The sequence below is a fragment of the Rhea pennata genome, chromosome 19, assembly GCF_028389875.1.
Source record: "Rhea pennata isolate bPtePen1 chromosome 19, bPtePen1.pri, whole genome shotgun sequence".
NCBI classification, from domain to species: domain Eukaryota; kingdom Metazoa; phylum Chordata; class Aves; order Rheiformes; family Rheidae; genus Rhea; species Rhea pennata.
In genome coordinates, this window is record NC_084681.1 from 7,293,995 (window position 1) to 7,306,683 (window position 12,689).

At 44.8% G+C, this 12,689-nt stretch overlaps 1 protein-coding gene across 4 annotated transcripts in view; it reads left to right on the forward strand.

Moving 5' to 3' along the window:
- The window catches only part of TMEM104 (transmembrane protein 104), a 48,024-nt gene that overhangs the window by 28,068 nt on the left and 7,267 nt on the right, over positions 1 to 12,689 (forward strand). For all 4 annotated transcript variants that reach the window (XR_009960364.1, XM_062591965.1, XM_062591967.1 and 1 more), the window contains one exon: positions 3,261 to 3,354. Coding sequence is in view for 3 of the 4 variants with exons in the window: in XM_062591965.1 (XP_062447949.1) it covers positions 3,261 to 3,354 (94 nt within the window). In the remaining variant the exon portion in view is untranslated. The remainder of the gene's footprint in view (positions 1 to 3,260; positions 3,355 to 12,689) is intronic.

The window sequence follows — 12,689 nt, forward strand, 5'->3', positions numbered from 1 at the left end:
GAAAGTTTGGGTGTGTATTTGTCCCGTGTGCATATTTGGGCTTATTTTTCCCCTGGGGAGCTGGGAAGAAGTTGTGAAACTAATTAAGTCCAGAGTAGGAAGGGCACTTAGGTGCCTGGCACAGTGAAGCAGGGAAAGTAGATATCCTCCTTCTAAGCATCATGGTCTCTTCTCATCCTTTTTGGATGCATTTTTAATTAGGCTACCTGGCCTCAGGATGCTTCTGAAGTTTGCTAAGATCAGCTCCGTTCGAGGGACTGAGCCCTTGCCCCTCACTTCTTGGCTAATGGTGAAGAACTGACTCCTCTTTCCTGTCCTATGCTGACTCCTGTAGAGCTGTACACAATTTCACTTTGAAGTGATGTTAATCTTGCTGTTTAATGTCCTCTTCTGCTCTGCCTTTCTCCTCTCAAGCAGTTTGGTGTGTACCATGGCTTCCCTTCCTAAAAGTGGTTGGCACAAATCGCTGCAAAGCAGTGCAACCTCATCTCATTCCAGGCCTTAGCATCATTCGTATTGATCCTTGGATACCCATTTTGGTTCATTAATGGGCATCGAGTGGAAAAGGTAATATGTATTTCTATCGCACTTGAATTCATCTCTCGCTTACTTCCTTCAGACCGGTTCCAGGATCTTGTTAAGAACAAAACCCATGAAGGATGGGAGGGGACTCCAACCCTTCAGGCACAAAGAGTCCTATCACCCCCCTGCCCGCAGTGTGTTGAGAAGCAAAGCCAGCAGAGGAGATGGAGAGTGGAAAGATGCACTCTGCTAATCATGGATTTAGTTGTTTAAGATGCTGAGAGCACTGGAGAATAGCGGTACAAGCTGGAGTGTGAAGTTGAAAGGGATTCTTTATGCTTGTGCAGTAGTTGTGGGGAAGCACTTAGGGGATCCGGGTTCTTCCATTGTCTAAAGATGCTTTTTGTGCATTTTGACAATCAAGCCCCAAACACTCCTCAGTGCAGTTCTTACTTCGCTACTTAGGGCAAATCTAGATTTCAAACCCAGCAGTTTTGGTGGCCGGGGATCTTGTATCAGTCTTTGCATTGGATTGAACTACTGTTTTGCCAATTGGTTCTGGTACGTACTGATTTGCAAAAGACACCTGTTCCTTAATTATCGCCATCCTTCATCTGTCTCTTTTGTTTCAGCTTTCTGACACGTAAGCATACATAATTTGAAAGGAGGTTGTGTTCAGTAGTATGTTTGTGGGGTTGAGGGAGTTCAGAGAGATTAGTTACAAACTTGAGCATAATTTCCAGTAATAGAGTTGGTGTCTACTTTGTTTGCTCTGAGTCTTTGACCTACATCTCTCTTCTTAGTCAAAAGTTTATTTAGTCCTTTAGGGTTTGTGCGCTATCCTAGGACATAACAACAGTCTGCAGAGGGCAGGAGAGAGTGGAAGGAGAGTGGCATTACGCATCTGGTTGCAAGAAAGTAGCCAGAGAGAGAATTAAAAAAAAAAAACTTGTATCTGATTGTTTTGTCTCTGTGTTGAAATTGAAAGCATGTTAATAGTTAAGGCAGCTTTAGGTTTTAGTCTTGTCAATTATGCCTGTGACGTAGTATTTTCTGTGTGATTTCAGAGTTTCCTCCAAGGATCCTGAATTGCTTCACAAATTTGAATTCTCTGTATGCTTTTTGTCCTTCTTTTGGAAGCAGAAAAAACAAAGTTTGAAGTAAATGTTGGCCCCAGGTCAGAATATGTCTTGACCAAGCGACGTGTGGAACCAAGAGTTCTCTCCTCGGGTCCCCTCTCTGGATATACTTTGGTCGTCTGAGAATACTTGTGACGTGAGGCGTTTCCAATTTGCCTTGCAGATGTTCTGAAGCTGACTCAAAGAAAGGTTTCTTGGGGTTGTACTAATCTCAAAATAGCTTGGATTCTGTGCTGTCACTGACTCTGCTGGGGCTGACAGAGACCTTGAGGCTCCTCAGCCTGCCCTTTTGAGTCTCTGTTCTTCCCTTCTGGTGACACCTTTTTTTAGGAACTGCTTTAAGAAGTCATAGAAAAGAGCAATGTGTAAATATTAATATTTAGTATGTGTCTTCAAAATCCCTCTGGGATGTTGAACAAATCTGCACAGTGTGTGCTGTGGCCTTCGGCACACTGCTCTCTTACTGATTGGATCTGCTGGTGTATCATTAGCCCATGACAGTAGCAGTGGTCAACCTATGCTGCCCCCTGGATCACAGGTAGAGCCGTCTTTGGTAACGCTCGGTCCGTCTCCCCAGTACGGGTAGCTGCACTGAAACAATGTCCTACAGGCTTCTCTCCATCCACATTCAGACCTCAGTCAAGATCTATCATCTTCATGGAGTTAAGTTCTCTCTCTTCTCCACCTGGACCAGCTAGGGCTTTTGAGAGGTACTCCGGTCTCCTGTGGTAGTGGTGCTGGGCAGAGAGCATGGCTCCTTTTGGTGTGGGCTGACAGTTTGCCTTGTGCACCGTGGTAGAGTGCTGGAAGGAACTCATAGGAAACCACTCAGTCTTAACTTCCAGTTTTGTCGGGTGTTCTGTGGCATGCCCGAAAGAGATGCAACAATTCGGTACTACAGCATTTGCCAGTGTACTTTACGAAGGTCCACTGGTCTCTAAATTCACGTCTAAGAGCGCAGTCTTGTTGACAGTATCTTTAATTTCCATACTGAATAGAGTTTGTTCTTAAGAGCGTCTCTGATTTTCCTTACTTTGCAAAATACTTCAGCTTCCAGTCAACAGCTTAACTGTTATAGTGTAAACTTCCTACTATAAAACTTGCAATTTAAAGCATGGAAGAAATGGTCTGGGTAGACCTGGTTCTATTGCCATTCAGCCTAGAACACCTCAAAGCTAGCCCATCAATGTTAATACAAGCAGACTGGTCACAGTTATTCCTATCCAGACCTAAATTGAGCATGTACCCAGACAAAGATGCCACAGTTTAATATTTAATGTTCTGTAAAGCTGCACTGAGAGCTCATACTGAAATGTGTCAGTAAAGGCGTGCTGTAGCAGTGATAGCAAGCGGCTGAGAGCCAAGAGAATCCTGCTCTCTACTTCTGCCTGAGGCGTGTTCTCTGATACCAAGCAACTTGCTTGACCCTCTTGTGTCTCAGCCAAACCAGCTGTAAAATTAAGCAACAAAGAAAGCTCAGTGACAAACAGATGTGTCTGGAGGTGAACTTTCAAGGCAAGCTTAGCTTTACAAATAAATTAGTCTTAATAGCACAACTTCTGTTTTTTAACCTAATGCATGTTTTTGTTATCCTTCCAGGCAGCATTCACTCTTCTCCTGGGTCCTTTCACCTTCTTCAATGTGCAGAAGACAAAGTATTTACAAATCATGACGTCCCTGATGAGATGGATAGGTGAGTCTTGGCAGGCCCCCACCTCTTCATTGTAGATGGAACTGAGTCATGCTATTGATGAATCTTTTTGGCAAGATTTTTTTTTGTTTGAAAACAAATGCTTGTCAAAACAGCCTCTCTGAGGAGGATTGTCCAGGCCTGATAAATCTTTGATCAGCAAAGATGTGGTTTTCTTCTGGAATGAAATTTCTGACTGAAACTAACACTGTTCTTGATCAGACATGGTCTAGCAGATACAGCTTTAACCTCATTTATGTGAGAGAGATGGAAGAGATTTGGATTGATCTCCTTTATCTGGGCTAAATACGCTAACTACCAATTGCTGTTCTGTAGTAAGCCTGCCTCTCAGTGTGTGAACAACAGGTTTTGAACAATCTTGTTTTTGATCTGAGAACAAAAGGGACTTCTCTAGGATTTTTTTTTTCCCCTTTGTTTTATTATTTGGTTGCATTTTTTTTCCATGGGTTTTGCTTTAGTGTAGGATATGCTGCATTGAAAACTCCTGAACCAATGTTTGCTGTCCTTGGGAAGCACTGCTCTCGTGAGCTCTTTTCAAAATCTTACTGCCAAGGACTTTGGGGAAGACATCAGTGCAAACCATATTTCCTTTAAGGGGATTAAAAGATCCCCGCTTTTGCAGTGCTGTTGTCATCCAAAGATGCGTTTGCCTTGTATCTGGTTTGCATGTGTACATGCAGAGAGGTGCGAGTGTGTCTTATGGAGGCTTATGTTGAGGTTCATATTACTGTGTGTAACCTAGGCAGGATAACTGATATTCAGAGCTAACAGAAAGGGTGGTACAGCACTAGCAGCATTTCAGCAGCTTAGGAGTCTCCTGTTTGATGGTCCCAGACCATTCTAGCACAGGGTAGTGCTGCTTGTGCCTGTCACTGACCTGCAACGCAAAGAAAAGCTGTTTCTCAGACTATTTCCCACCACAACTGCACACACACCGTTATTTGACCTGACTTTAGTTGGGGAAAACATAACTTTCTGTGAGTTCAAAGGCCCTGATCCTGCTTGGAAATGGTTGGCGGTAACTGTAGGGGAACAGAGATTCTCTGTTCCAAAGAACATCTGAGGTGGGGTTAAGCAGTTGTCACCCAAGAAAATGAGGTTGGGTTTTAAGCCTGGAGCCTCAGATGCTGCGTAATTTGAGTTAATGAATGCTGACCTTGGGAGGCATGAAAATCTTGAATGTTGGTTTCTCCCCTTTGTTGTCTGAGCACATGAAAGGTTTGAAAGCCCTCATGTTCTTCAGAGAAAGAGGTTATCTCATTAAGGGGTATTAAAGTAAGTTTTTTTTTTTTAAAAAAAAAAAAAAAAAGTAATCTCTTCTCAGCTCATTGGCCTGTTTCCAATCACCTGTCCTGCTCTTTCCCGGTAGAGACATCAGTCAGACTTCATCCTGTCTCTGTGACAACCTGATGCCTGTCTGGTCTGCCATTGGTTTCCTTTTAGCCAGCTCCCTCTAGTATGAGGTTTGTTAAAAACCTTACCATAAAGGCAAACTGCCTCTTTTTTTCTCGCTTGATCGAGAGGGACAAAAGCAGCATTTGGAGAAGCACAGGGGAAATTCATGCTTTAGCCTGATTGATTCCTGCATCAGCCCACTGGGGAACAGCTGCCCCAGATAATGATATTTAATGACTCTGACAGTACCTCAGTGGCAACTTAGAGCAATGGATTCCGTATGTGTACAATGAGGGATAGATTTATTAGGAAAGACTATTTATCAGAAAGCCATGTGATGCAGGGAACAGTGTAACACTCTCTGCTGCAGATTCTGGGCTAAGGATGGATCCAGCACTGTTCGGACTTACCAAACTGGCTTCTTGCATGTTCTCACATCACCCACCATCTCCCTTCTCCAAAAGTAGAGCTCTGAGTTAAACATGGGTAGGTTTTATGTTGCTGATAGAGCTTAGACAAGATCCTAAAGAATGACTTTAGCCTGTGTTTTGTAGTCTCCTGAACCTTTCTGACCTGAACATCAGTGGCCAGATGTAGACTTCTGTCCTTCTACAATCTGCCTTTTCTTCCTTCTTCCCTTGGTTGGATTTAGCCATGCGGTGCTGAAGGTGGTTCTCTTTCTGCAAGGCACTCTGAGCAGCAGAGCTGAATGCTGGAGCTGCCAGCCTAGCTGTTCGCTTTGCTGGGTAAAAACTTCTTTCTGTACAGATAGTGGATTATTCAGTTTACCTGTATCTGCTGGCCTGGTGTGGATGGGAAGCTGACCCATGCTTTGCACCACTGTTTGAAAAACCAAGCCTCCTCTTCGAGCCATGAGGCAGTTTCAGGCGCTCTACCATGCAGGACCACCCCCCCCACACACACACACACCATTTTTCCCAGCCTGGTGAAAAGCCCCTGAATTTAGCAGCAGCAGCAGCAATGGCTGATGTAAGACTGCACTGCCTCAGGTGTACTGGAGATAAAGATGACAGTGGCTGAAAGGATGATTCTTGGCAGCAGAGAGCTAGCTGTGTGTGAAGGTCATTTCTGCTAATGTTTGTAACAGTGTCAGCCTTGCCTTTGAAAGTTGCTTTTCTTCTTTCTCCTCATCTAAGTGATAATCAAATGTCACTAGCCTCTTTGCAGAGCCTTGTGCTCATTGCAAGCAACGCTTCAGCTAACAAAGCTTACAGCGGTCTCTCTCTGCACCTCGTGGAGAAGAAAAATTTCACCCCGTCTCTGTATGAAAAAATACACTATCTTGAATGCTAAGACCTGAATTAGAGAGAAAAATTGAATCAGTTCAAAGAATGTGGAGTTGCAGCCAGACATAGGGCTGATCTCTGTTGCATTTTTCATTCCGGGACAGGGGGACTGGCCAGGACAGGCTCCTCTCAAGTCTCTAAAAGGAGAACATTGAAGAAGGAGCTTGAAAGCTCAAGTGCCATACTGCCAGAGAGCCTCAACAGATGGAGTTTTTCTGTTTGGGCCTGCTGAACACAGAGAGCTCATCTGGAAACCAGGCTGGCACGGTGAGGCGTTTTCTCTGTCAGGACTAATAGGAGCACGGAGGGTGGATCTGCATCTCCAGGTGGAAAGGGGCTAAGAGCAGAGACGGATTCCAGAGATGTGGATCCAGTGGCAGCTTTCTCAAGAGTAACAGCTTACAGACCTGGCTGCAGAATTGATTGCTGCCTCCCATGGGCGAGTGCCAATAGTTAAACTTAGTGCAGTAGTCGATGCATAAATTAAAGGGCTTGTCTGTGCTTAGCAGTCTTGGTTCTCAGAGTTGGCCATTGTGTGAGAGTTTGCCTACGCCAAGTTCTCATCCCATACCCAAGAGCAAAAGCTCCTCAACCTTTGTCAGCCCTGTTATACTGCTGGTGTCCGAAATGCCTCGGGAGACCTCAGTACTCTTAAGCATATACATCTGAGGAGTGTGATAGAAAGCAAGCCTGCTGTGCTTAAATGGACGAAGGGCTATAGTCAGGAAAATCCAGATAATGTTTAAGGTAAGACCTTGATTTGAGTTAGCGATAAAACCTTATTGGCTCCACCAGTGTTTGAGTAACACTGCTAAGAGCACACCCAAGACCCAGACTAGATGACCGGATAAGTACGTCGCCGATGTGAATCCCCTTTTTAGGATAGGGAGGATACCTTCCCCCAACAATTATTTCTTTCTTTCCTTTCTTTCAGCTTCCTTCCATCTCAGCCTAACCAAAGAGTAGAGCTGTTATTAGCCCAAGCGGTATGAGTTTTGGAGCCTGTTTGCAGGTCTCTTAAAAGGTTTTTGGTATAGGGAGCCTTCAGCAGAAGGCTAATCCAACTAAGCCATCAATAGGTTAGGTTGAACTGTTGGTATTTTAAACTTTGCTGCTCAGGCTTCTGTCTTTTATTTATTTATTCTCCCCCTCCCCTCCCCCAAAGGGTTTAAATCTTTGGTAGTGAGAGACTGCTCACTTTAGACACTTGATGTCTAGCTATTTTTCTTACCCTCCTCTCGCCAGTCCTGGTGAAATAGATTGCATTAGGGATGAGCTGTTGGAGGGGGCAGCACAGCCCTTTCTCCTTGGTAAAGGGAGCAGAGAACAGACTGAGTCAGACAAGGCTGATGCACTTGTCAAAGCAAAGGGAACACACAGCTTTCCGGTGCCCAGCCCTACCTCTTTATTATTAGATAATAACTGTTTCGCAGTGTCACAGAAAGGTGCATGGATTAGGGAAGCTAACAAAAAGGACAGGGCTTGGTGGAGCTCACCAGCAGACACTGGGCTATTGTGTGTTAAGCAGCTAACCCAATTAATTGCAGCCTGTTACAGCCTGAGATGCCCAGCTCTATAGGCAGGGACCATCGGCTTTAAAGATTGTGGTAGCATGATTATTGCTGCTGTTATTGAATAGTCTCTGGCAAATGTTCCCAGACAGCTCCCGCTTGGGACATTTGCTTCATGTGCTGCTCTTGATGTTATATTGTAGTTATTAAAGTATTGTATTTTAATAAAAAGCCATTTTATAGAGGAATAAACTTCTGGGTTTGGCTGCTGCATGCTCAGTTCCTTCTCCCTGTAGCATAGTCAGAGCATACTACATCCATTCCAGTAACTACAGCCCTTCAGATCGATCACTTCCAACTCTTCCCAAATTGTGGGCATAAAACTGGAGACCATTAATCTCTTGCTGAGCTCTTCCCTCATGGCTGGTAAGATGGAATGACGAAGGACAAGAATAGCAGGAAGTGTGCGTTAAGCTCTCTGTTCCCCTTCCAGCTTGCTTAGTGAAAGGCTGCTGGAGAATAAACTGGGGAAGAGCTCTCCAAAGTGTACTGGTGAGGCTGACTTTCACAGCTTTTCATTGGCAGTTCTGCTTTCCCCATCAGAGTCCTGCCTGTGATAGGTGTCTTCAGCACTCCTCTGCAGAGAACAGATTTCACCTGCTGTAGTAACTGTCTCTGCCATCCTTAGCAGGCTTACCTAGCCATGCTTGAGTTGATCCAGTGTAGATACCTAGAGTGACTCTGCTATTTTCCTTTAACTGTAGACTGTAAGAATTAAAGAGGACACTGATGTCAGAGGCCATGGCAGTTGTCTGAAGCCCTGTATTTCCAGTATCCTGCAGAAGGATTAGTTTGCCAGTGTCCACAGTCCTCAAGGCAGCCTCTTTTCCAGATTAAAAATGGAGCTCTCTGCCACAGCTTATGGAAGGGCCCATTAGACCTCTGCCCCTCTCCTTTCATAGAGCATAAGGGAATGACAAGGAAGATGGAATTGAACTGTAAATCAGGACACTGTTGCATGTTGAATTGTTTTAAGGATTCTGACAACCTTCCACAAAGTTACTTTATGTTCCTATATCCCTTTTGAGCAGAGAAAGCTGCTGCCAGAGCCTGGGGTAAATAATTCACTAGGAGAAGTGAATATATTTATGAAGAGTTAGTTAAAAGGCTATGCTTCTGTCATGCCTGCTTTTCGAGTTGTCGGTTGAGGAGCTCATTTCAGTGGTGCTGGTGGGGGGCAGTGGGGTGAAGCAGTGCCAGTGCGAGTGAAAGTGCCTTGTTGGCTTCAGATGCAGATGGAGAGTGACGTGCAGTGCTGGACAGGACCACTGAGATCCTGCTTGAAGAGTCAACGTTCCTGAAAAGAGTACTTTAGCCAGGCAGCAGAGACAAACTGATGGGTCTGAGAGGTGGCGAGAGGGAGCTGAAAACACCAAGTTGAGTTCAGCCCTATGTCCCTGCCCTACTGAAGGATCTGGATGACAGTGCCCACACAGATTTTTCAGGGCAGGAGTCTGGCATGCAAAGCTACTCTCTGCTGTTGAGAGTGTGAAAGGAGGAACTTCTGGGACAAGGTCATTAAAACTGTTTGCTGAGCATGGTCTGTGGCAAGATGCAGAAGGTATGGCTGAGGCTGCAGGGCACCCAGATTTCATGGGACATGGGCGTGCTGCACCCAGTGCTTTCCAAAACATGCAGAACTAGCTCAGGCTCACAGTGACACCGAAGTGTGTAATATTCCCTTCTCACAGAAGAGTCAATTGAGGCATGGAGAGGGAAGCAACTATCAAAGCTAACAGACCAAGTCAAGAGCAGAGCTCAGAACTCTGAACTGAGTCCCAGTTGTAAAGGCTTTATGATGTTTCTGCTGGTGGTGACAGAAAATAAACTATACAGGTGATTTTTCAAGCAGAAGCAAACCTCCCTGCCTGATCTTCCCTTCCCATATGTTGAGATAAACCATCGGTGATAAACACCAGAGTACAGAGCACTTTTTCTCTCTATGAACTGTTACTGGTGTGCAGATGCCTTTGGAAAACAGCAAATGTGGGCTGAGAGCAGGGTACCTCCAACAGTTTCACAGCAGGAATTGTTACCAGGTTGGGGAGGTTGCTTGTAAATCTCAGTTACCATGTAGCAAACACTACCCCAAACCATGAAGAAAAGCAGAGAGGTGATCTCTTCACAGCAGAGGAGTCCTAGTGAACTGCCTTTGACAGCCAAAAAGACTTGGTGTTGTTTAATGAAGCTTTCCTTTGTTAACGAAATTGGCTCTGCTTGGCGCAAGGCCAGGGCAGCAGTAATGGCTGAGAGGGTTGCAGCAGGAGCTAGCAAAACCTGGCAATGCAGGTGAAATGGCATGGGGAGCAGTAGTGCAGTGAGATACAATGCTTCCATTTCTCAGGGTTTTTCTTGCCTTCTTGGTAAGTGGCATTGTGCTTCTGTGATCATAATATGCCCAACATGTTGCTCTTCTTCCCCTGTTGTATGAGCAACAGTCCATGGCCATGTAGACTGTGCATGAGTCTTTGGGACAGGGAGGTAACTTATTCCTGCAGGTCCCTGCCCTCCACCAGGAGAACTAGCCATTGTAATGTTCTACAGTTTCTCATAGCTGATAACTTTTTTCTGAGAAGTAGTTTCTCTCTTCTCTTTCTGACATCTCTCAAGAGAATTGCTGTCTTCTGTGAACAGATCTGTCTTGCTTCCCCATAGTCTCTGTACTCATAAATCCTTCATCTTCCTAGAGACAGTGTTTCAGGCTCAGTCATTGCCTCGTCTGATCCAAAGTATTCCAGTTCCCACATCTGATGGGGCAAATCTGGTTTTCGTACTACCCCTTTACCATCATTTCATGTAGAAACCTCTGAAGCCTGGAACAATTTATTGGTTGTTGTTCCAGAGTTTAGAGAGCTTGAGGTCATGAGCAAGTGACAGGATACAGTTTCTGAAGGATAAACTGGGTAACCGAGTTTTACATTTAAGAATCAGTGTCTTCATTTCAGATGCTTTGTTCTGCTGGAGTAGTGAACTTCAACCATGCTTTAGGACTTCAAACACCACAGCATCCATGATGCCTAGCAACTCCAGAGAGCTGCACTGGGCTCTTAAGTTTGCCTAAAGAACTCACAGAAGGCAGCTGGCTCTGATGTGGGGGAATAGCAGCCTAGAAGGATATCAATCATAGTGATGGGCAAACCAAGTGATAGCTAGGGATACAGAAAGTGAAATTATCTTGACGTGGCACTATGCTGTTCAGTATGTGCAGAGGAGACAGTCTTTCTTCTATGCTTCTCTTGGAAGAGCTGCCTAATGATAAATTGGAGGAAGTCCAGTCCTCTATTTGAGGGGTCTGGTGTGCTTTGGCTTGGTGAGGCTTCAAGACCAAGGTTAAGATGCACAGAAAGCTTCTTCCTTTGAGTCCATCTGAAGACAATGAGCCCAGGAAGCTCATGAAGACTTCCTCCTCTTGGAATCCATCATGCAGCCTAATATATGAAAAGGGAAGCAAGCGGCACGCGTTATGAAAGGGTGATTCATTATCATTATCTCCTGGCATATTGATTCTCCGCTTCGACAAGAAAGCTCTGTCACGCTATCAGCCAGCGTTGACGGATGGCCCTGCCGCAAATGTGCCAGAAGTGTAACGCAGCACTTGCTTAAACAAATGGTTCCGAGTAGGGGTAGGGGAGCAGTGAGGCATGGGTTGCTCTGCTGATGGCAAGGTGGTGTGGATTGCTGGAAGGGATGACAGGTTTGGTGATGATACTGGGCCTTCCTCATGGAAGAAGGAAAGAGAGTAGGCACAGAGTCAGAAAGGACGTGCCTTGAGCTGTGGGTGAATGGGTGTACCAGATATTTCCTCCCCATCTCTACTTTTCTGTTTCTTAATGTACAGGTAGCTGTAATGTGACCTTTGTTCTGTTTTTTTTTCAGTAACTTTTCTGCTCCTCTATGGCTTGTAGCTGTCTGCCCCTGCTTTCCAGAGCCAATAAAACCATCCCGCTTTTAACCGGGACCAGTGCTTTGAAAGTGGGAGCTTATTGTTGAACTTGGGGAGCTATTATCAGCAATTAGCCCTCCTTCCTGGGATCACAGAGGTTATCCAAAGTCATAAATCTGCAGAACCTCACTTCTGAGCTCACATCCTCCTTGCCAGGGCAGCTCTTTTTGAATTGTGTAGCAGCACGTGTCTCTCCTCCCCGTTTCCCAGTACGGCTGAGTTTAGGGTCTTTCCATTATTTTCTACATCCCAAGAGAGAGACGGAAGGGGTCCACCAGGTGAAACATCTTACAAACATAGCATAGTGTCTTGCCAGGGGCACACGAAGAAGAGTTAAGCCAAAACCTCATTCTGAACATCAGCTGTCAGCTCCTCTTCTTCCAAGAACCTTGTATGATTGGAGGGGAAAAAAAAAAGTGTTTGAGCTTAGGACTTTTTTTTTTCTGCAGCAGCCTTTTTGCAGAGAAATGAAGCACAAGCATGAGACAGCATTTATTATTTGCAAAGGTGTTTGCTCTGATGCTGCAAAACAATACTTAAATGGCTAAATTATCTTCAGTATCATCTCCACTATTTCTCTGTATAGCTCTGTTTATGTTTCTATCACAGCTCACAAAAATGTACCTTTTAATATCCCCAGACTCCCATATTTTCCATAAGTTTTGCTATTTGGGTGTGTTCATCCATATTCATCTTTTTCCATCTACAAGAAACATAGCAGAGCTGTCTTGTTTCTGAATCAAAATCTCTTGAGTCAAGCGGGACAGGAGATAGTAACTGTCTGCAAGGTCCATTTTGACTGGGAGAAAAAGCTGGTGTATCTTTCCCCCAAAGTGAAGGGAGGTGTCTATAGGGAGAGGCAACTGAACAGGGGTGATGAGAGTGCATCACAACACTTTTTTTATAGCCTACCCCCATTTTTATTCTCCAGCTCCATTTACATCCTTCAGTAAAAAGGATACTCCGATCTCTAGAGACCAGGAGATGAGATGGGTGAAGTGTCCTCTGTGCCTTGTTGACTGAAAAGCCTGTTGAGTAGTATGTGGGATTGAAATAGGTCTAATGCTGGAGGTATCTGAAGTTCTTTCATTCCTGAAGCAT